Below are 24,535 nucleotides of genomic sequence, written 5' to 3'. Positions count from 1 at the left end.
TACACCATTTCATCCAAATGATGTTTGTCCACCAGGGTGAGGGAGAGGGGTGTAATTCAGCCCAGGAGAGTGTTGGGGGATGCTAGGCAACCATCTAGTGGGTGGGCTTTGTGATACATTTTACCAATTTTTCATGCCCATCCCTCTTGATGTGACCCCACTCAGGGCCCTTTATGCCCCTGACAGCTCCGCGCAGGAAAACATGCTGCCGCTGTGATAGCATGAAATCGGGAACAAAGACCCCCGCGGAGAGGGGAAGGGGGCCGCCGGGGCGCGCTGTGCTCCGGACCCGCCTGGCTCTGGACACAAACAGATGTTGGGCCGGCCCCAGCTCTCACTGGCCACCCCCGCACCCGCCACAGGAGGAGGCCCTTCTCAGAGAAATGAACCCATTCGGCATTGTTTAGGCCTCTTCTAAGACAAAACCCGCAGCCACTCCTTCTGAAAGGGCCCGGCGGCGTGGTCGGCGCGGATAAATCACACCATGAGACCCATGAATTCTCAATGCGGCCCTTAATAGGCCCTCTTAAATATGATGGGATATTTGCGCGCAAGTGTGAATGGGGCCTGGCGACTGTTAATGTCAGTGGGCAGAGGAGTTTAAAAGGCAGCGGTGCCAACAGCGGGTTTACAGCGGCGTTACAATGAGCCATTCTGGAGGAACATCACTCTGCTGCTGACTGTTTGGACTCATGTTTAAATCTAACTTCCTTTAACAGAATCCGTAACTTTTCTTATAGGATCCTGAACTTAGAAATGATTTAAAAAGCAACAGAAAACAGAAAAGTCAAGGCAGAATAAAAATCCTCTCATAAATAAGAACATTAAAGCTATGAGACTCATATCCAGCTTTTCTCAACAGTCTGAACAACCCATGTCTGACCTTTTCCCAACCAAAAAATATGATATGTGCTACTTCCGTTTATGGAACTGAATTGGATTTGTAGTTAAATAGTTTTCAAATTGTCTGCAGTCTGAATGACCGTGTCACATTTCATCCGAGATGTGTGTCATATTTCTGCACCAGAAAAAGCCAGACATTGAAATTCTGCAAGCAAACAAAGGTAGAAAATTATAATTATGAACTTATGAAAGAAGTCTGTCTGTGAAGCGCGTCACATAACAATCCCACCGCTCTCGGCTCTGACTACACATCAAAACAGACTTCTCTACAAAAGTTGCAGTCAAAATGGAATTTATACTAATAGTGCTTTCTTTTTATTAGTTTCCTTCCTCTTGTGAAGGTTTTGCGACAATATTGTTGTCTCCGATTGCTAAATAACTTTAAAATCAATCCATGAACGACTCCATCATCCGTTATGACTTTCGGAAAAGTGTGACATCCACGTTCTTCCTCTGCGAATGCTGGTCGTTTCGGGATTGTGAACTGTTCACATAGAAGTCTGACTGTGGTTGAAGTGAATTAGTGGTACGAACAATCACACAAAAAATAAATAAATACAGACCAGATTCTGGCATTGCTTGCAATTGCTTCAAGATACAGGAGGCAAAGGAGTAAAAAGGGGGGTAAATATAAATGCTTGACACATTTTTGAGATTTTTATTTGTAAAGGAAATTTAATACCTGATTCATCTTCTTTCCAATTCACAGTTGAATGTAATTTGTGTTGCTCTTTCAAGGTTGTGGTTGCAATGAAATGTAAAAAATTTCAACGGGCTTAAATGTTTGTGCAAGACAGTAGAAACTGGATACTTTGCTTGCACATTATCACAATGATTGGATGATTAAAATGCCAGAATTAATGATGCATGCAGTGAATGTTTGTGCACGACCCCCCCCCCCCCCATCACCCTGGGGACAACGTGTGTTATCCGAGCATCCACTCCATCCTTCAAAATAGAACAATTACTGTGCTCTGCTCTACAAAGGCTGAGGACTGCATTAGTCAAAAATAGACTGACATCATACAAGTTGGACACTATGTACCAGGCACAAAGGCATCCCTATCCTTCACAGTTTATGCCACATTTCATCTGCAGTAAATAAGAGCGTCACTGTTAGCTGACGCTGGCCCTTCCCTCTCACTTCATCGAGTCAAACTGAATATTAAAACGCAAAAGAAACACAGATATGATGATTAATACAGAACCTGCTTTGTTGAGGAAAAAATTACTGAGAAAATAAAGAGAAACAAGATTATTTCAAATTTGATCAGATTTTTTTTTTCCGTGATTAGATTTGAGATATTAGTCTTTGCACAAAAACACATTTATTTAACTTTACAGACAGTAGAACACAAAGTCTGAATTAAATATGTATTATTTTAAATTATTGCAAAGGGTTTGGACCTCCAAACAAATGTTTAAAGAACATTTTTGGAACACTGATAAAGTGTTGTTTTAAATGAATGGAAACTGACAATTAGCAACTTTTTAGAAGCTACAAAAGCAAGATTTCATATATATGACTTTATATTGTTCGATCAAATGTTTACTACAATACCAATGTAGTAAACAATACATTGTTTATGTATTTTAACTAAACAATACATTTGATCGAACAAAACAAGCAAATACATTTAAATTGACATTTATATATTTTTTCCCTTTTACATGAGAAACAAAATAAAATGCTTCTAACCAAAATCAGAATGAACTTTTATTGACGAGTTATGTTTCCATAACTAGTCTTCACAGAAAAAAAGTGAAGATTTTCAAATTACATAAGACCCACAATCTACAACAGGCATTTTGTTTTCTGTTTTTTTTTTGCATATAATTTTCTGGAAGATTTTTCCAGATTTGTGTTGCACAGAAGCTGAAAGCTGCTTCTCCTTGTTCGGTTCTGATGCAGAGCAGAACCGGAAGACCTGAGAGGTCTGAAAGGTTGATACAGCAGATCTTTAATTTATTGTGCTGATAATTCAGTGAGTTTTAAACTAACAGAAGTATATTAACATCTGTTCTCTGAGCTGCTGGTAATCCCTGTAAGGACTTTAGAACTGGGTGATGTGCTTTATCTTCCCGGTTTTGGTCAGAACACCAGCAGCAGCGTTCTGGATCAACTGCAGCTGTCTGGTTGACTTGTTAAGACACTTTTGCAATAATCAATGCACCTAAATATATGCATGGATGAGTTTCTCTAGATCTTGCAGGAAAATTAGTCCTGTAATCTTGGAAATGTTCTTCAGGTGACAGATGGCCGACTTTGTAGCTGTCTCTATGTGACTCTGAAGGTTCAGGTCTGAATCCATCAGTTGAACCAGGTTTCAGCCCTGATCAGTAGTTTGTAGTAGCTTTGTGCTGACTCTGGGTCGTTCTTCTTTAGGCCTCTTTAAGACAATAACTTCAGTTTTGTTTACTAGCACTAGCCAAAACAAACCCAGCTGGGATCTGCAGCAGCCGTGAAGGACTGAGGGGTAACTCGGGTTGCGTCCCCGACCGGGACCAACCCGTGGGGCCAACGTTGCCTCACCCCGCTGGTGCCAGGCTCTGTGCTCATCCTTGGCTTGGTTTGTCACGCTGTCCCACCGTTGGCACGGTGTTGCTAGCTGCCAGTCACAGTTGCCCCCCTCCCTTCCAGGCACACAATGGCAATAGCATGACTGGCGCCGGGCTCAAACGGCCTGTTGTTAATGAGCAGCGCCAACAGAAGCCACTGCTTGTTCTTCATTTGCCAGCGTTTTAATTATATGGACAGCGCTTCCATCAAAGCCGCATCGCTCAAGTTACGCCCTCATTGCTGAACTCTTTCTTTCCTCTGTGTCTCCAGAGCTGTATTCATTAGCAGAGTAAGCAAACAGAGAGAAGAGAGAGAGAGAGAGAACAGGGGCTGTTGTCTAGAGAGAATAGTCTCCTTCTATATCCAGATGGGTTATCAGTGGGATAATAGGCCCTCATTGTGATAGATTGGACTCCTCTTGCAAGATAAAATGTCTGTATTGTATTGTGAGGAAATATCACCACAGGCGTCACCTGGGAGGCTAATAAATAGGCATGGATAAACGCTAATAATTCTGCTTCGACTTGCAGAGCCGCGAACAGATGAGGTGTAATGCTCCAGCACAATTAAGACGATGTTAGGAGGGTTGTGTTTCACAGCAAACTATATTGATTTAGTAGGTCAGGCATTATACGCAAAGGATTTGTCAATACGGTTTGGCCGAGCAATGAAATACTCAAATACAGCCCTGCTAGGCATTCTCCAGTAAGTGTTTATACATAAAACTGTCCCATTTATTGAAATGTGCTTCCCTTTTTAGCTAAATCACAAGAAAGTTGGCATATTTATTCCTTTATATACATCTGCGTGAGTGTATCTGGGAGCAGCCATGGAGAGTCCCCGGTGTCAGGGGTTCCAGAGTACAGAGACCCAATCAGTGCTGGCCCGATGGTTAATGGATGGATGGCCCCCAAAATTAATTAGCCTGACTAATGTAGTGTACACTTAATTACACCGACTGCCTTTTGATTTATAGCCGGCGAGATCCGGCAGCGCACACACATGCGAGCCGCGGTCGGCCTGAATAAGAGGGGGGAGGGATTGTTTTGCATTTACAAATTTATTTAGCAAGTTTAGGTTCAGCAGCCAGCACAGCGGCCGTCGACGAGCTGATGAACTGCTGGTGGTTTCGGCTTGGGGCTGAAGGTAACAAGCATGGGGTTACATTTCCCCCCCATCATTTACTTTAACCCCTTCGTCCATGAATTATGATAACCTCACTCAGCCTTGTTTTTCCAATTATCTTCAGGATTTTTTTTAACCGTGTTAAATAATAATTTATCACATTTTCACAATGCAGAGACGTTCATTGGGCTCTGTTGATATCATCTTCCTTATTTCACTTCCTTTACCCTACCTGCACTCCTTTATGTCATCTGCTGCATTTCAGCATTATAAAATAAATAATAAAGAAACTGTAACTCACACAACTGAACTAACCAGCAAAAAATGACATTTGTTTAAGAGGTTTGGTTTTACAGAAGAAACATTTGCAGCTGATCAAGAACTCTTAATACCAAAATGCTCCCAGATATGGTTACAATTTCAGGCATAGCACTGCCAGTGATGTCAACTTTAATGATTAAATACTTGAAACATAAAATCTATCCTTAAAACAATATTTTTAAGTGTTTAATCGTATCAATTTGGTGGACGGAAGCACAGAAGCATTTCTGTCAAAACATTTTTTAATTGGTCTGATGTGAACCTTTAATCTTAAACGTTGAGTTTTTATTCACTGTAAGCAGAAAAGTCTCATAACCAGAAAAAAATTGGTTGAAAACCTCAGTTTGTGTTTAATTATCAAACTCTCAGCTGGTTGAGGCAGAAGGCTGCTTTTTCTGAGCTGTGGCTTCTTTCTCCTGTTGCCACATGCTTGCTTTGGAGGAGAGATTGCTGCAAAGTCAATAACTCGATGCAGCTAGCTGGACTTCCTTAAATGGATTGCATTTTACAAACTATCACCTTAAACTGCATGTTACTGCTCTGTATAATCAGTAAGATCAAACTGAAACGTGTATAAAATGAAAACCCCGACAATTCGTAGTTCAGTCTTTGCAGATTTCTTCATACATCTGCAATATTTCAAAGCAAAAGCATTTAGGGAAGCTGAAATACTTTGTTGCAATAATACGTGAAAAACAGCCAATGCAGGAGCGCCATTCATTTTCCTTGGAGTGGAAATAAGGAAGACTGAAGAAATTAGTTTTGCAGTAGAGCTAAGATGGTTTCCACTGTGTGTATTAATGCATACTAAGCCGTAGTTAGTGTTTGATTTATTAAATTGGCAGTTTTAGGCTATTTTAGAATCAGTCTCAAGAATTCGTAGATTACATCAATTCATGGATGGCTGCGCTCATAATCCACATGATTAAACAAACAGGAATCTGTCTTGACGAATAGATTGATTTGATTTTATATTTCTGTGAATTAACTGGATCTGTTTTCCTATTAAAGGACCTCGGGATTGTAAACTACAGTTATGTAGACTGAATTTCCTTTTAAACAGTTAAAAGCAATGCATGACCGAGTTAAGCTGAAACATGACATTCATGCTAACCCATTTCTAATCCTTACACTAAAACTGCTTGCTTTATCTGTCCTGACATTGTCGTGTGAGTGTGAGTGAGTGTGTGTGTGCTCCGCGGTGAGAAAATGAATGATCTATCACAGTGGTCTGTCATTACAAGGCATCTTACAGCATTCATTTTCAGCAGGGATAGTTGAGGGCCCCACCTTTAATTTCATGCTGCTCAAGCGAGAGAAAGGACACAGGACAAAGGAAGGGAGATTGATGCCCGGTCCGGCCCCTCCCGCCGCTCCGGCCTCCGCCTGCAGTTCCTGCTGATGCCGACAGGGGGACGCTAATCCAGTAAGTGAGAGGCCAGCTGAGCCTAATGAAATCTGCCCAACAGATCAGCCTCAATTAAAACAGCCCCGCACCATGTCCGGGCGACAGTAGATCAAGTCGGCAATTAACCCCTCCCGCTGGCCTCTATCAATCCTTATATTGGAGCAAGCCGGCCAGCAGCACACAATCTCTGCAGATATTAAATTTACATTCTATTAAGTTTAATTAGGAGGGATTTTAAATATACTGGGAATTTGGGCACGGGGCCCCGAGTCTGTCATCGACGCGGCTGATTCATGGCCACATCGAGGGAGGGGGGGTACATGCACATACCAACACTCTCCCTGAAACACATACTGCTGTAATTTCTTGCCTGAAGCGTAGAAAGCCAAGAACAAAATGTGTATTTGTGTATAAATGTCTCAACAACAGTTGTAAGAGCTGGTTTACTGGCTGACAGTCCAAACTTGTGATTTAAATTTGCATTTCATTTAGGCTTGCAGGCGTTTGTTGCTCCACAACGCTCTTAAGGTCCCATAACAGCTTCTGCATGTTCATGTCAGTGACTGCAAGACTGCAGAGCAAACCCAAATCATGAACCCTCCACACTGCAAAAACACAAACGTATTTTGGTCTAATTTCTTAGTAATATCTTAGTACACTTGAAATATCTTACAAGTAACTTTTCAGCGAGACACAGAAATTTGTTTTAATTGATCTAAAAAAAGATCCACTGGCAGATTATTTAACTTATAACCTGGGGAAAATTTCTTATGAGTTAACTTGCCAGTGGAACTAGAACTTTTTCTTCAAGATTAAGAAATTATTGACTTAAAAAAATCTCCTACATCTTGCAGAACAGTAACGTTTAAGTCAGTTTAGTTTTTTTTTGCAAGTGTACCAAGATATTTACTTGGTAAAATTTTGAGTTTTTCACAGCTCACTTCCATGCTTCACATTTGATTTGAGGTGTTTGTGCTGACTTGCTGAGTTGAATTGCCCACAAACATGTTGCTGAATATTAGAGCCAAAAATCTCTACTTCAGTCTCATTTGTTTAAAGGAAGATGTTCCAGAATATGTGGATTTAATTCAGATGACAGTCGTAAAACGCAGAGTTGTGCTTTTCCTAACTTTCTTCTTTTACTACTCTCCAGTTTGCATTATTTGCAGTTTTATTTTTTTTAACTGTTAAGTGATTTTCTGATGACGCTAAATGCCAAAGCAGTGAATGCTGCCAATGAATCTGCCTGGTTTCCTTGGATAGAAACGTTTTAAGCCAATTTGAATAATTAACTGAGCATAATGCACCATTTGATAGCTAGGATCAATAGGAATGTGGGATGGTGACATTTGTTGTGAATTGGGGCTGAATAAATAAACTGAATTGATGTGAAACTGAATTGCAGCCATTGTCTTTTTCTAGAAAAACCTTCCCCACAAATCATACCTATTAAGTCTTTTTCTGTTAATTCATGAACTTTTAACTTTTAAGACTCAAACTAAGACTTGAAGACGAGCACACAGGTGTTATGTTATTGCTGCACATTGTAATCCCATTCCCATTGACTAAAAATTCAACCAATTCACCAGGAAAGTAGTCAGTAGATTTATTTTTAAATGACTACTGCTTAGTAAAGAGAGACACTTTAACATTTTGATGTGGGGTTTAGAGGACGGAGTAAATGGCTCTAAAATTGATCAAACAAACAAATAAAGCTAAACCAGATTTTAAATATTGGATTTTCTTTATAAAGGGGCAAAATAACTCTATTCTGTGGAGAAAAGGAGCTATAAAAGAAATTAAAACTGACTTCTGAGCAAATTAAACTAAAAAAAACCCAAAACAAACTAGTGAAACTCACTGCTTTAGAACTGATTTGTTTTTAACGAGTCTTTTAAATGGAGGCTTAAGTACATCTCAGAACCCACATCCTTTGTGTTTGTCTTCATTTGTGCAAACATCTATAATAAACAATGGCTTATAAAGAACTGCAATAAATAAAACCGGTATCAGAAACATCTGACTGCTTTTTGCTTACGTCTTTACTCCAGCAACAATAACTGGCTTAATTTTGGCTGAAATAGGACAATTTAATGAGACTTTAGAGCATGCACATGAGTAGGTGCTCTGCAGAGCATCCCAGATTCACACTATATGTTCAAAAGACATCCTTTGTGATTTCTTGTTTTAATCAGCAGCGATGCAGAGCGTGATCAAGCCGAGGCATGATAAGACCCATGGGAGAGGAAAGAGGAGGCCGGTGGGGCCTGGACCACCTCCAGGCTGCTCAACCCCAGCATTAGTCTCCACGTGGCTGTGTCTTTTGTCTGCCAGTCAAAGGCCTGCTGAATGGGGGTCAATTGAAACCAATTCCCTCTGTCGGACACAATTAATGGGGTTGCCTGGGCTGGGGGAGGGGGGCAGCGGCTGCAGGTCTGTGGTTACTGATCCCGGCGCACAAGCATGTCGGGAATTTGCCACCTGGAATTTGTCTCCTGACAATAACAACCCCACAGCCTTTCACATCCAGCTCCTTTTCAGCGATAGTCCCAAACATTTTCCTGAGCCATCCGTCGCCTCTTAATGCAGGAAAGATGAGGACTGGATAATGGTTGTGCAAAGTGAAACCATCCACAATGAAGCAAAGGTAGAGAAGAACGGAAAGAGCATAATCATCCTGACTGTTCAATTTTGCTCCTGTAGGTACATCACAATATCACTAAAATATAGATTTATTTGACCTAAAAACCATAACTACGTTGATTGCACACAATTATATACTATAGTTGTTTAGTTCGGTTAATTGTGGTGACTATGGCTCATGCAAATGTAGAGGGGTGAAAAACAAGTCAATAGTAAATAAAAACAATAAGTAAGAAAATAGGCACCAAACATAATTTTTATTTTTGTATCTTTAATTTCTCATTGTAATAAGTTCTTTAGTGTTATTTTAGTTAGTCCTATGCAATTCCACACACAACCACTAGGGGCGCTGCCGCGTTGGTGGCATAGATAAGACTGAACACACAAGAAGAATAAATCTTCCGGTTGAATGTGAAGGAAGCTCAACATGTGTCTCGTCTTTCTCATACCACAGCATTAAAGAACTATGGCCAACACAATCATGAGGAAAACTGGGCACTTGACACCGACACGCTTCACAAGAAAAATAACCACAAAGGGAAATTGATAAAGAAGCGGGCTGTTGACAAAGTCCTGTATCCAAGCACATCACTGGAATGTTGAGTGGAAGGAAAAATTTTGACAAAAAGGTACACAAACACATCACTGCCCACAGTCAACACAACAGACATTTTATGGTGCATTTTATGTCTATAAAGTGTGGAGACATGTAATCGAACTCTAATGCAGACCAAAAAAGCGGATTCTGGTCCGCCTAAAACCCTCGGCCTCTGTTAGGTTGAAGTGAACTCTAGCAAGGTTAGAATGCATATGTGAACACCAAGCGGACCGGAGACCGCTTCAAAAGCAGGAAGCGGACAATTTGCAAGGCATTCTGGGTAAATATAAACAAAACAATGCGAGAGTCTAGTGCTAGCAGAAAAAATAGCTTGTAGTTTTTTTTGTTGTTTTTTTTTACCAAAGACAAAAGAGAAATCTTACAACCTATAAAATCTCAAAGCACTCCATTTTTGTTTACATTTCGTAAAGAAGGAGGTTGTTTTTGGTGTCTTCTTCAGATGTCTTTATGTTGCTTCCTTCTGTGGTTCTTGGTGCAGCGCCACCACAGGCGAGGTGAGGAATTGGTTTTCAAAGAGTTTGGTTGGTTCGATCCCAAGCAGTGTGAAAGCAAAAGGCACCAGATGAAAATGTAACAAATGTACCTGATACTTGGTGCATTGATGCAGTAACTCATGCAAAATAAACACTGACCAAATATTTATTACTTTTATTCAACATTGCTAATTTTCTGTAAAAGAATTTGTGGTTTTATTACCATAAAACATCAATCATCAACAGTTATAAGATATAACTATTATAATTATGTTACTCTGTATATGAGCTTCACTTCTTGAATTGATTTACGGAAATACGTTCGCTTTTTGATTATTTTCCAACTGAGTAAGATGCAGCTATATTTTACTGCCTTTTAATGATTCCAGACTGAGATACAAAGACAATAAAGCAATAAAAAAAGGACTCCCCGACACTGAGAAAGAGAGGCCAACCTCCCTGTGTCTGAATCAATCTGCAGATAAGTATGGCGGATCGATCCACCAGCAGCCCATCTACAGCTAAGCACTTCAGTGGATGTGCACTAATTGTCCTGTTGACATTAATTGTCATTAAAGGGCTGAGAACGGCCTCCGAGCTGTGAGTTACATCCTGCGGAGAGGTTCCAGCCCATTTGTTTATCAGTGACATCACAGCTCTCTTGGCCGCTAACACTCGGGTTGCAGCTGGGATCAGACGGGCCGATCCCAGCGTGGGTTTGTGAAGCTTCTGAACGGATGACATCATCAGCTGTTGTCCTCCAATCAACTGCCACAGTGTTTTAGCAGAGGGGGAAACTGACTGTCCAAAGGCACTTTACCTAAATCTTTTTTTCTCAGTGTTTCCTTGTTACAGTTCTTGTGTTTTGACTTTTTTAAAAATGAAATATTTCAGTAAAAGGAGGAGCTGGACAATACCAAACTGTATACAGTAGTTCAATATTTAAGGATTTATATATTGCTTAGTTAAAAATAAGCAGCCTGACTTGTTTAATAACCTTTTTTAAAGCTTGTGTTGATTGTAATCAGTCATCAGTTGGGAGTTATTCCTCCCTTGGACTGCATTTATAGATTATCCCACTGTGAACAATCCACAGGAAATGGGGTTCGAGTTGTTCTGACCCAGCCACGTAGCTGTCACCATTTGGTCTTCATCAAACTTAATAAACGTTTTACTTCCTCAATTTTTCTTTTTCTAAGAGATCAACTTTGACGACACGATATTCACTCACTACCCAGAGTCTTCATCATCGGTGATGAAGACATCACTAATCTGAGGAGTACAGAAGGGCAAAATGCGTATTAAAATTTGTATTGAAAGTTAAAAAAATGAGGAGGAAAGATTTCAGGATAATATAATCCTTTCTTTTCAGCTTATTTCACCCAGAACTAGAGATGTAAATCTTTCAGTGTCTAACTCTGACTTTTAGGGTCTTGATTTGATTAAGAAATGATTTTTAATTCAGAAACAAATGTTTCTATTCACTCTAAAATATTTAGTTTGAATTACGTGACAAACATTTGTTTGTGCATAAAATCCTGTAGCTTAAATTACCAACACTAATTTAGTTTACCAGTCCGGCTTTTTCTAAAATGAAAAAACAGCATTCAAAATATAATTTTACAAAAAATTAAGCAGACCAAAATTGATTCAGAATTGCGAGGACTAGGAATTGAGATTTTCCATACAGATTTTTCTTCTGCACCTCCATCCAGAAACCATAAAAATGGCTGCTTTTTGTAGATTTTAAAGCTTCGAACCCGACATCCTTTATCCGAGAGAGCCCTGATAAGATATCAGCATAATAATGTCAATGTGGCAACCTAAATGTGTGCCAGGTGACATGTAACTGCAGACTCCTGCTACTGAATAGCCTCAGTGTTTTTCCCATCTGCGGGAACAGAGAGCGTTCTTGTATTTATTATCTCCAAAGCAACACACGTTCATATGACCAGCAGGTCCATGTAATCCGATTACAACCCCAAAATCAAATATTCTGCACTAACTCCAAGGCGATGATGAATCAATGCCCCCTGATGGAGTGGAAAACACATGAACGAGGAACGCCTCGGCTCAGTCGGTCATCCCACTAGTGGGCGGATGACAAACTACAGAAAGCTTCCTCTTCTCTGCCTCAGAGTGAAGTGCTTCCTCAGTCATTGGATTCCTCCACTGAGGGAGCTTCCCGCTCCTCTGAATGGGGGTTCTAGTTGAAGCCCACACCTTGACCAGTAGTCCCGCTGATTCCAGGACCATTGTGGCGGAAAAGAGCGACTCTCCCACTCTGTTATCATCGGACATATCGCTGTCTGCGGTGGGCTTTTATGACTTGTCCCACCCCCGGCCATCTACTCATGGACAATGCAGACTAGCTGCACTGCTTCAGTTCTCAGTGGCCTCATTTGCAACGAGAGGAGGAGGAGTAAATGGCACCATAACATAACAATACACTTGGAGACTCAGTTGGCAAACACAGCTGGGGCTGCAACAGTGAGGCGTTTAATGACTCATAACTCTGAGCCGACCGCACACAACTAAAACCACTTTTACTATATTGCAGTTGCCCTCTAATACACGTTCTACATCAACATGAAGCTGGCAGCACTTGCTGTTGCCGTTAAAACACGCACGTATAACAAAAAGGACACTAACCTCGAATAATTCCCTGGTGTCCAACCTGAAGTTAAAGTCCCCGAAGAGGAAAAATGGCAGCTTCTCGTGCTGCTCGTCTGAGATCCTGCAAAACAATCCAGCAACAAATCAATCCAAAGAAATGATCTTAAAAAGAAAAACTGAACAGGCAAAGCAACTTCACAGCCATCAGTATTAATTGTTGGAGACTTTTAATTGGAGGGGGATTTGGATCATGAGGGTTACAGCACCACCTGGTGGACTCAACAACTCCCTTTAAGGGGGTTAGTGTTTTTTTACTTGTTTATTGTAAAGATGTCTTACAAGCTTTAAAAAGATTTGCTGCGTTGCATCTTATTACAAAAATCACAGGACAATGATGCTAAGTGTCCTCCACTCATATTGGTGCACTGTAAAGCAGTAGCAGAACTAAAAAAATAAATAAATAAAATCTAAGTACAAAACTCAAAATTTGACTTTGAGAGATGTTATACAGTGAAGAACAAAATAATGTAGTTGATTCTCCTTTTACAGAATCATAACTAAAATTAGACGTGTAATTTTTAGTTTTTTATTCTGTTCCCACTTGGTGAAACAAAGACACAATCAACGCTCTTTACACACAATAAAATCACCTTTAAATTAATCCAAAAAAGAAAATCGACAGAGCAAAACATCAAAAAATGTTTCATGTTGTTTCCATCTCTTTGTTAACAAGTAGAATAATAATCAGAGGAAACAGGAAACATTTACATGTAGCAATGTTTAACCTAAAAATAAGGAATTTTACAGAAATAATAAAAGTAACATTTTCAAACTTTACATATTTCATTATTCACTTTACATTAGATACACATTTTCTGGCATTATTCTCCCATTTCTCTCAAAAGCTATAAATTAACCATGGTCACCTCATTCCATTCGCAAAGCATTTTTAATGAACACTTTAGTTATTTTTTTGTTTTTATAAACAGATCTGAGAGTTGATTTCTACATCTCCATCATTCAACGTGGAAAAGACAAGAAAACATCTTCAGAAGTCAGGAAATGACAGGAAAATAGCTCATCACCTCAACTTGCCAACATCTACAGTTAGAAGAATTATTAACATTAACAAACTTCAGGGAGACCCAGACAGGAAAATGGGAAAAAAGGCAAACCAGAGGCGCCTGACTCCAGTCCGAAAGAACTGCTGTCCTGCAACATTGAGATGCAGCCCTTCTCCAACAGACCAGACCCAAATAAAGAAGAAGGAATTAGTCAAAAAGTTATGAGAGAAATGGAGCAGGAGGTAAAGAAACTCTCCAAAGCTCACTGCAGCAAAGAGCAACATCCTGAGCGTCACCATAGCAACCAGCTGACTGTATCTAGAGGCAAATTAGCTGTTTATAAGTGACGTGATGGTGATTGCTAAACTCTTCAAAAAATGTGTGCTGATCAAGCAGATCAGGTAGATGTGGAGACTAACAGTAACTGTAAAGCATGGTGGAGGACTAATGATGCTGTGGGGATCTTTATAATTCAAAACCTGCACAGCATTATGAACCATCTGAAATATGAGGACATGTCTTACAAAAACCTAATGCCCTTTGTTAGAAAATGGTTTGTCACTGGGTTTTTTTTTGACATTGTGATGATCAGAGACATGAAGCTGAATTAGCAAAGAAATGGACAAAAAGACAGAAAATTAATATTCTCTAACCTCAGTCTTCACAGCCAATTCATCTCTGAATACTCTAACATTTTAAAATGTTTCCGAAAATATAATGTAATATTGACTAGAGAGGGATGAGCACGTTTTAACACCAAATAGGTCTTTAACTGTGGCATTACTAGAAAGTATTTATAACTGAATATGACATTTTTCTGCACTTATTAAATAAATAAAATCAAAGTTGGAATTTTTCCACATTTTTTGATGTGGTAATGTGAGTTTAAGCTACTGCGATAAAAAACAAAACATTTATTCCAATTCATTTTATGAATCACCGAGAGAGAAACCACATGTGATAATATGTTTTTTTGTCATTTTCTGCATTTGTAAAGCTCGTTTTTGTCTGAAGGAGAATCAAAACTTATTAATTATCCTATAAAACTCAAAATCTTGAGGAAAGAAACAAATTATTTGCCCATTAAGATTGAGACTAAACCCCACGTCTGTGTAATTTTATTCAGATAATCTAGTTCTGGAAAAGCTCAGGGGCCTTCATGTTCTGCAACAAGTTCCTTCATCCTCTGGGATTTGTCTGCGGTGCATTTCCCATCCATGCAAGGCGTCTGAGTGATCACGCAGGACAGTTCATTAGCAGCTGACGCTAAATTAATAATCCTCCATAGTTGCTTTGAACGACAGAAAATTCACTTTGCTGAGCTGATCAAAGGGATGGCGAACTAACATGACTCGGTTCGGGTCGGCTCTAAAGCTCGGCAAAACAAAAACGCTGGGAATTTAGGTTTAAGGAATTATCCTCATATCAAGTTTCCCCTGCCTTTAACATCATTACATTGAGGATTCTGTTATATTATCATTTCTGTTTCAAGCCAAACACATAATATCACACTGTTGGAAGAACTTGGTGTTCCAATTAAATCACTTATATAAAATTTTAAAGAAGCAGATTTATTTTTAATATTTGAGTCATAAGGAAGTGCATAAATCTTCCTCCTCATCCATGCAACTTCATCAGAGTGCCAGCATCCCACCGCTTTAAAAATACATAATAAAATTAAAAAATGCACCTAAGCGACATATAATGAACTCCTATGCCTCATCGCCTACTTAGAAGTGGCTCTTCTACTGAGCAGAGATTGGAAATTAAGGTGGATGTAGTGCTCGCTCTTGTTTAATTAATGAGTCAGGATGCTTGGCTCACTATCTCTGCTAATCGTGCGAATAAATCTCGCCGTTGACTTCCCAGGCGCAGATAACAATATATTTATGAGGCCGTAAAGAGAGGAGAAAGCCTTTCACTGTGGTGGGTCTCAGTCTGACCGGCTGTCGCAAAGTCCGGCGGCGAGGAGGTGCGAAAAGCTTTCACAGAAAAAAAAAAGAGAAAAAAACTCTTTCGGTTTGATTTTGCATTGGATTAAACAGAATCTGGTTCATTTTCTTTTTTATTTCCTTTAACCAGTTCAATAAAAACTGAGAAAACTTTAATAAATCAGTCCATTCTGGATGACTGTGGCTGATGTAACTTTGTTTTAAATACATTTTAATTTTGTTTATTCAGTTTAGGTTGTTGTAGATTGTATCTCCAATTATATAAAAACATAAAATCAATCAACAATATGATCATTTAGATTCAGTTAAATAAAGTTTAGTGAATATCTTTATTAGTTAGTTTTAGATTTTTATCTAGTCACTTTTTTGTTTACTTAGTCATTATTTGTTTTAGCAATTTCCTAATTTACATATTCTTTCTTTAATTCTATTTATTTACTTTTATATTTATTCAATCTTTTATTTATTCAAATGTTTTATTTATTTACATCACATTATGTAACATTTTCCTGATTTAATCATCTATTTATTTTTTCTTCAATAAATTCTGTGCATTTTAATAGCCAGCTTAATGGGTACAAATAAACAACTTTACAACACTTAACTCTGCAACACTAATCATTTCTTAAAACTAATTTAGTTTCATCTGCATAAGTATTTTAATGGGGGGTCATTTTTTTATTTGAAGCAATATTTTTTACCAACTGATATATTGATTGTTTTTGTTTCAAAAAATATTTTACTCAACTTTCAAAATCAGGATTTTTTGAATTCAGAAATAATCCCAAACATCCGTTTAAGTTAAAATGAAAATACTACATAGAACACAAATGTGATATTTTAGTTATTATTTTACAGTCAACACCTTCATGATTCATCAGCCACTGGAGTCCAGAGAGTGAAGTAAAACATTTTCTGCAACCTCGACGTTAAAACCTACTGACGCTATTACCACAGTAATACTGAGTGTTTGTGTGTCCTGCAGCTCATTAATTAACTCGGACTGGTGTCATTTACGACACGACATGCTGGTGCTAAGAGACTGAGCTGTATAGAAACACTTTGTCCAGCCAAGCCAAGTAGAGGGCAGTAACACGGCTAATAAGACGTTCTTATAACCGTGGGAACTCAAACACGCCTCGGGTGAGAAGAGAGTTTCATCTGATCCTTTAAAAATAGAGCAAAAAGTCTGAATCTGTCTATTGAGACCAGGAGTGGAAAAGGAAAGACCGATAAGTAAACGGGTCAAGGAAGGAAACAGTCATAAGTGAATGTTTCTCCACAGCTTGCGGTCTTTCTCTCACTAACAGGCATGTCTAATACCCGCAGGCTGGCTGTTTTGTCTGCGGCTGCGAGGTTTCAGCCACAGGTCAGAAGGTAACACTCTGTTTACACGATCATTTCCTAAAGCACTCATGGTGACCCGCCGCTATGAAAGTTGACTTTTTTCCTTGGCCATTGTGGAGGGTCGAAGAATTGCAACATTAGCTACAGCTACTAGGCATGAAAGGAGCCTGAGGGTGGGGGGTCCAGAGCTCAGGGGTGCCACCCCTTCAAACCCCCCTCCCAATTTGCTGACCCTCACCCTTGGTGGGGCCCCTCCATTAGCCTCGTCATCATAGTCCATTCAGGCAAACTGTACCAGTGTCAGTGACATTTCCCCACAAAGACACACTCCTTTGCTCAGTCTATAAACATGCTTTCTCCGGGCCAATTCATCGCACGGTGACACCCATGAAAGAGCCTCTTCACAGGGCCCCGTTCTCACTGGGGCCCGGGTTGGGGCCTTCCACAGGCCTTCCGAAGGGCCACACAAAGATAAGGGTCAGACGTTAATTTATTACATGGCCCAGAACCTTGCTCCCAGGCTCCTTTAACCACCACCACAAAAGCAACCAGTGCATCTTCTCTCTTTCTGATTCTAATTCTCTCTAACATGCAAACAAACTATCATTAAAATAAATAAACATGCATTTAAAACTGAACATTTCAGAGTTTAATATTACCCTTGCTTATGACATATAATTCTCCTTGAACTCGCCAAGTCCCTGTTCTCAAACCCCAATCGCTCAGTGGCTGCTGGTCAGATTATATGCTGATGACTGACAGCTATACTGAGCAATAACAGGAGGTCTCTATGGGATTATGAGGGAGCAGCGTGGGGCCGTGTCACGATTACATTGACAAGCTGACCGACCATACGCTGGCGGATCAGGTTCTGCTTTGCACATAATGGCCCAGTTGAACACCGTCAGCCATTGTAAGTAAATGCCGAGACTTTGGGAGAATGTTAACATTGTGAAGAATTTGCCAGTGACGTCTTTTTGAATGGACTACGGTTGGCCTCCGACAGGACCTTTGACATCGCTGGACAACCACGGCATCGCCCCGCAGTTAGCCACCCATCTCCTTAGTAACGCCCACCCCAGTAAGAACACCATGCAGGAAAGATGTGGTGTGGGGGGGTGCATAAGTGGACAGCGGTCACACAGAGGTTAGGGACCACTCAAGAGACGGTCCAATTGAGTAAGAGACCAGGAGACAGGTTGTTAGACAATACAAGTCTCCAAAGATATTGATAATACCATTCTGGCTCTTCAAATACATGCTACACAAATTTTGTGTTACCACAATGGAATCATCAATGATTTTAGAGATACCACCGATAATTTTGCAGATGGCTATAAGGCGATTTCCAAACAATCTGATAGATTATTTTCATGTGGTAAACATTTGTTCTGATTGAAGATGCCCCAGCAAATTCACCTAAAGACCATACTGGGAATGCTCAGTGCAACAGCTCCATCTCAGATTCTACTCGACCAGCATTTTAAATGTTTAGGCTTCCAAAAACCAACACCGGTTGGTCAGAAGAATCAGAACCAAACATGGAGAAGCAGCATTCAGTTTCTATGCTACTTTAATCTGGAACAAACTTCCAGAAAACTACAAAGCAGCTGAAACACAGAGTTCCTTTAAATCAGGGCTAAAAACTTACCTGTTTAAAGTTGACTCATAATTGGAACACTGATCAATATACTGTGATGAATATTTGCTTGACAAAAATGTAATATTAATTGCTTGTTTAATAATTGGTGACTTTACTTTTTTGATGATGTAAAACCACTTCAACTGCCTTTTTGCTTAAATGTTCTGAACAAATAAACTTGACTTGATCAGAACGGCTCCATTTGACACAAACTTTGACCTAAAATAAGTCTTCAACATAACAATGATCCCATCAAAATAGATAAAAAATAAATGAACCAACATGTTTCAACGGCCTTGAAATTGGGCCTCTGTCTCTTTAAGAAGCTCCTACTCTTTCCAACACTCCACCTTCAGCAAGTCATCACAGCAGTGCTCCTCCATTATGCTGTTTACAATCGTTCTTAGGAGCATTGGACTGAAGTAGTTTGCATGATGAAGTCAGCAAACTTTCAGTTCCACTTGGTGTTTGCTGATTATTGCTGCCGCTAGTCTGAAGGAGCTGAGAGAGGAAGGCGGAGCTTTGTGAGAGCAAGTGTTTAAGCACATCTGAATGGTTGCCAGGGGAGATTCAAGGACTCCTCAAACATGCAACAAAGAATCAAAGCAACACTCAGGTATGTTTTTGATGAGGGAATAACTTTAAAACATGATATAAAGCTCCAAAGTGTTGATTTTACATAATCTGCTCATCTTACTGTAAAGTATAACATCGCCTAGAAAGGTGCACAAAAAATGGCGAAGCACATTTTTACATGAGGTTTGTCCATTCTGGTTTATTTTTTCTTGATTGACTGAAATTCCATAAATGCATCTGAATTTTCATTTGGATATTCTTGTAGAAGTTGGTAATAAACACAGAAAAATGTTACTGATATGGATTTAAGACATCACAAGGTGTCAATTTAATTGGGAATATTAGCATAATGTCTGCAGAGACACCTTGAGAAGCTCCCTGTGGCTTTGTGGAAGACCTGCTTGTGATTATCCTCTCCTCCCTCTTGCTGCTCAACATGTCTATTGGCTGGAGACGAGCCGGCCTCTCTCGGCTCTTTCAGCCTGTTGTTCTGGGAAAAGCCTAAAGGGAAACATTTAGATTGGAGGGCTCTTTGAGACGCTGTGACAGTTGACTGATGACCCTCCATAAAATGACAAAGCATCGCTGTGTGGTGGCCAGTGCAGCCCACTGCCTCCCCATGGGAAACTAATTGCTTTGAATTGTTAACGGCAACATTATTTTTCTGCCAATCATTCCTTTTCAATGGCCCCGAAAATGAGCATGAAACAAGTCTTTTCAGCGAACAAAACAGTTAAATGTCCCCAATGTTGATCAAATTAACTTCAGCACTGTGACAATGGACTATATTTGTGCGAAAATAATGGTGCACCACAAAGGAAGCCTTTATACCAGGATTTCACAGTTGTAATGTAAAACTGTTCTCCCCTGAACCAGACCAGCCACTCTGAATGGGGCTTGGAAAAAGAAACAAACTTCAACACACAAAAGAGATTTTTTTTAAAGGAAGATGGAGGGAAAAAGTGTTGGTTTGATCATTTAACAGCCAAAGTTTTTCATCAAACAGAAAAATCTGAGGTTTAGCATCACTGAAGCAAAAAATGAGATGGATTTTACATGAAGTTCTTCTTGCTGAAAAATGTAGTTAAGTTCAGGTGTTTATCCCATGTGATAAGGTTCCTACATACAGCCACATGTTCCACATATTATGATTATTCCAAAAAACAGAGTTATAGCAAAAACTGCAAATTGTTTTATACATGCAAAACATGTTTTTTTCCCCCATTTTACGTGGCGATTTCCAGAAGGGAAAATATGCCCAGTGTATTTTCAAAGTTACTGCACAATTTTTGGAGTTTGCATGTTACTGCATGATATAATTTTCATATCTAAAACATACCAGGAAACATTTTGCATGTGAAATGTTTGGTCACATGTTATTACCTGAGATAGTTGCCTGATGCATGTTTACATGTTACTACAGAGTATAATTTACATGTTAAATATGTGGGAAAAATTCTAGTCAAATTCTAATAATGACTTCATTAAAAATGACAAAAGCAGACACACACTGCAAAAACACAAAAGTATTTGTGTAATTCCTAGTGCAAATATCTTAGTACACTTGAAATGAGACAAAACTAACTTACAAGTTTTCAGCAAGAAAAATGAGCTTGTATAAGTAAATAATTCCTTAAAACTGAAGAAAATGAACTAGTTCAACTGGCAAATTATTTCACTTATAAGAAGACATTTTTCCCATGTGATAAGTGAAATAATCTGTTAGTGGAACTAGAACAAACAAGCTCCAAAATGCTGCTGAAAAGTTACTTGTAAATTACTTTTGTCTTATTTAAAGTGTAATATGTTCACAAAGAAACACCAAAAACAATTTGTAAAATGTTGTGTTTTTGAGTGTTGCAACCATATTTATGTTTAATTAAATACACCATCAGACAAAATGGGAAAATTGTAGAATTTGAACTTCCAGACTTGTGTAAGTATGGAAAACCAGAACATTCATACTCATGCCTGCTTTCAATTTATCATTTAAAAATGGGGGAAAATTATTCTGGAAATATGTGGAATTTCATGGTTCCCGGTACTGCAGGGGAAAGACGGCGGGTGCAGCACTTTTCATGCCTGTTCACTTTCTCTGAAACCGTCGTGCGCAGATCCGGAGCACCGGAGTGAGAAAAAAACCCGGCGTTTTTCAGAGGGAAGGGGAGGAGGAGCACAAAGGCTGCTCGGCTTCTGTAAAGGGCAGTGAATAATGGCCCGCTCCTTTCACAGAGCCTGCTAACCTTTTGGCAGCCACCAGCAAACTCCATTCTACTCCACCGATCTGGGGGGACAATGTTCCAGGGCCAGGCTTTGAATGAGGCGCTACCACCAACAGTGTTTCCATTCAACGCCTGGTTGGGAACCATCTTTTTGGCCATTGTCCTAACTCTGACTCCTACCCCCAGAAGGAAAGCAGGAAAAGGGACAGGGGGAATACCTAAAGCCAGTCCCCCCACCTTCTCTCTCTATCTCTCTCTCCAGTTGAAGGTTTAATCTCTCACTTGGAGATGGGAGGGGACGGCGTACACACCGCGATCACATGTCAGTGCCGCCTGGACCGAGTTTCAGCCTGCACCTTATCTGTGTCTGGCCTAATAATGCTGCTTACAGCCCATTGAGAACACATCTGATAAGGCTTTTCCTCAGTGGCCCTTTTAACTGCTAAACAGTGTTTATCTCCAAAGCACTTCAAGGCCTCTGGGGAACAATGCTGAGGAAAGGCGGTTAGCCACTATTGAGTCGCATCAGAAAGGCAGCGCTCTGCTCTGCAGCCTGCAGTGATGTGAGGGGAAAGCAGCAGGATGCTTGACATGCAGCCTTCGCTCTTTTAGCTTTTGACGAATGTGAACCTGCAAACTCCAGCGTTTACCTCAGAAACTCAGTCCTGGAGTAAAAAGGAGCATTTTTATAGGAAATTAAAGAAACTTTATTTTTTATCTCCCATAATGCTTAGGGGGGGAAATCTAATAGATGTCACATGGAAAATTATATGGGATGGATGGATGGATGATTGGAGAGATGGATGGATGGATGGATGGATGGATGGATGGATGGATGGATGGATGGATGGATGGATGGATGGATGGATGGATGGATGGATGATTAGAGAGATGGATGGATGGATGATTAGAGAGATGGATGGATGAATGGATGGATGGATGGATGGATGATTAGAGAGATGGATGGATGAATGGATGAATGGATGGATGATTAGAGATGGATGGATGGATGGATGGATGGATGGATGGATGGATGGATGGATGGATGGATGGATGGATGGATGGATGGATGGATGGATGATCTTCATCCACATCAAAGTGGAATTTCCTCCAAACGTTTGTGTTTTTTCTACAGACGGATTTACTGGGGCACTAAAAAGGAGAAACACAGAAAAAGCATGACGTAAGCCGTAAAAACCTAAGGAAAACACTTCAAGGAGAGCAACAACAGAGGTCCTTTTAAAAACCGCATCATGTCAGGTGAAATACTACGTGATAAAAACAGCAAAAGCTGCTATATTCTGTAAACACTCACTTCGCTGTCCATTAAAGGCCTTCATTCATTAAATCAACAAAGAAGCACAGGCTAAATGTCACCTCTGTGAGATTAGAAAGCACCTCATAACGCAGCGGCCGGCAGAAATGGCCGTGTATTCCACCCATATATGCATGTACGCAATTATTCAAAGCGGAGGTGGAGGGGAGTCGTGTCATGCATTCTTATAGCGTTTGAATGGGAGGTCAGCGGCTGGAAGCCGGGTACCGGGCTTTTATTCTGAGTTAGCACAGCCAGGTAGGGAGCAGGGGTGGCACAGTGCACTCCATCATCCCGCCCCGCTCCAAATGGAAACGCCATAAATCACATTAGCGTGGAGCAGGAGGGGGATAGGATGGCCCGTCTGAATGGAGGCTGAACTGAATGCAGGTTTATTACAACATCCGCAAGAGCAGAGAAATTAAAAAGGACACCATCATGTAGAATCAACGCTTCTGAGCTTTACATTATGTTATAATGTTATTCCCTCATCGAAAACATACCTAGAGCGTTGCTTCAAATCTTTCATATGTGCTTGGGAAATCCTTTAATCTCCATGGCAACCATTCAGTTTTCAAAACGCTTGGATGGATCTAGCCCCGCCTTCAAGGAGGAAGCTCCTTCTCAGAGCTTCAGTTTCCAAGCTTCTGAGCTTATGCCTCCCCCATGACTCCCTCACTCAGCTCCTACAGACTAGCTAGCAGCAATTAGCAAACGCCAGGTGCATCATTATGCTTCAAGTTGGGTTTTGTGGGGGGGGGTGAAAAGATCGAAATACATAAAAACGTTCCGACCAGAACGTTTACGGTACGTCCGTAAATCTGACGCACAAGCGACATCCGCAAACCACAGCGATGAACGACAAAGCTGCTTCCCTTCGCCCACCGAGGGCTAGCCTTTGCTTCAAAAAACACTCTAATGGGACATTGGGAATGATTATTGTGTTCAAGTTGTGCTAAAAGGAACTAGCTATTCAAACCTAAAATACCATCTCAATGCTAATTTTAAACATGTCGCAGCAGCAGCAGAGACGTCCCCAACGCTAGTTCACATTCCTAAAAAAGTATTTCTTCAAAGACATTCAGTGAAGCATCAGGAGTTCCTGAATGGATATAACAGCAGTTTGCACCAATCTGATGGTTGAATAACCTAAATAACAAAATAAAAGCAAGATATTGTTGAGCTCACATGTTCATTTATTCAATAATTTAGCATCAAAAGGTTTTTTCAACTGGAAATGTTGCTTTTTTTTGGTCAATATGTGTTTAATGGCTGCCTGCTCAGTGATATCTTCTGCTCACAGCTGGTCCATTACCTGTGTAGAACAAAGTCCATGGCCTTCCGCCTGATCCCGGCGTAGTAGGAAGGACTTTCCTTCCAGGCCACAACGTTGTGAGCGTCGTGGAAGAGGTGAACGTTGACCAGATCGAAGTTACTGTTAGGGGGAAAAAAACTTTGTGAGAGACATTTCCTTCAAAACATCACTTTTACAGCAGATTATTAATTGTTATTGCTCAAACAGAGACCTAAGCATATTTACTAGCAAAGCCGTGTGACATTTTAAACCCTGATTGGCTTTCTTCCACCCTGCCCTGTTAGGGGGAGCAAGACGACTCAATGTGCTGATGAACACCTCCCTGCTGATTGTATCGGTCCGAGGAATTGATCGTACCTCAAGGTTTATTCTGCTGTGACATCCTGAACAAATGACAACATTCATGGCTTAGACAATACGTGTTTATCCCGTCC

At 40.2% G+C, this 24,535-nt stretch overlaps 1 protein-coding gene across 1 annotated transcript in view; it reads right to left on the bottom strand.

Moving 5' to 3' along the window:
• The window catches only part of inpp5a (inositol polyphosphate-5-phosphatase A), a 163,259-nt gene that overhangs the window by 39,809 nt on the left and 98,915 nt on the right, over positions 1 to 24,535 (bottom strand). The window contains exons 8-9 of the mRNA XM_007566792.2: positions 24,102 to 24,221; positions 12,705 to 12,789 (exon numbers count right to left, since the gene is read on the bottom strand). Of these exons, the coding sequence (XP_007566854.1) occupies positions 12,705 to 12,789; positions 24,102 to 24,221 (205 nt within the window). The remainder of the gene's footprint in view (positions 1 to 12,704; positions 12,790 to 24,101; positions 24,222 to 24,535) is intronic.

This window comes from Poecilia formosa, unplaced genomic scaffold (assembly GCF_000485575.1).
Source record: "Poecilia formosa unplaced genomic scaffold, Poecilia_formosa-5.1.2 Scaffold199, whole genome shotgun sequence".
Classification (NCBI taxonomy): domain Eukaryota; kingdom Metazoa; phylum Chordata; class Actinopteri; order Cyprinodontiformes; family Poeciliidae; genus Poecilia; species Poecilia formosa.
Note: the sequence above shows the minus strand (reverse complement) of the source record. Positions and strands in the feature narration are given on the sequence as shown.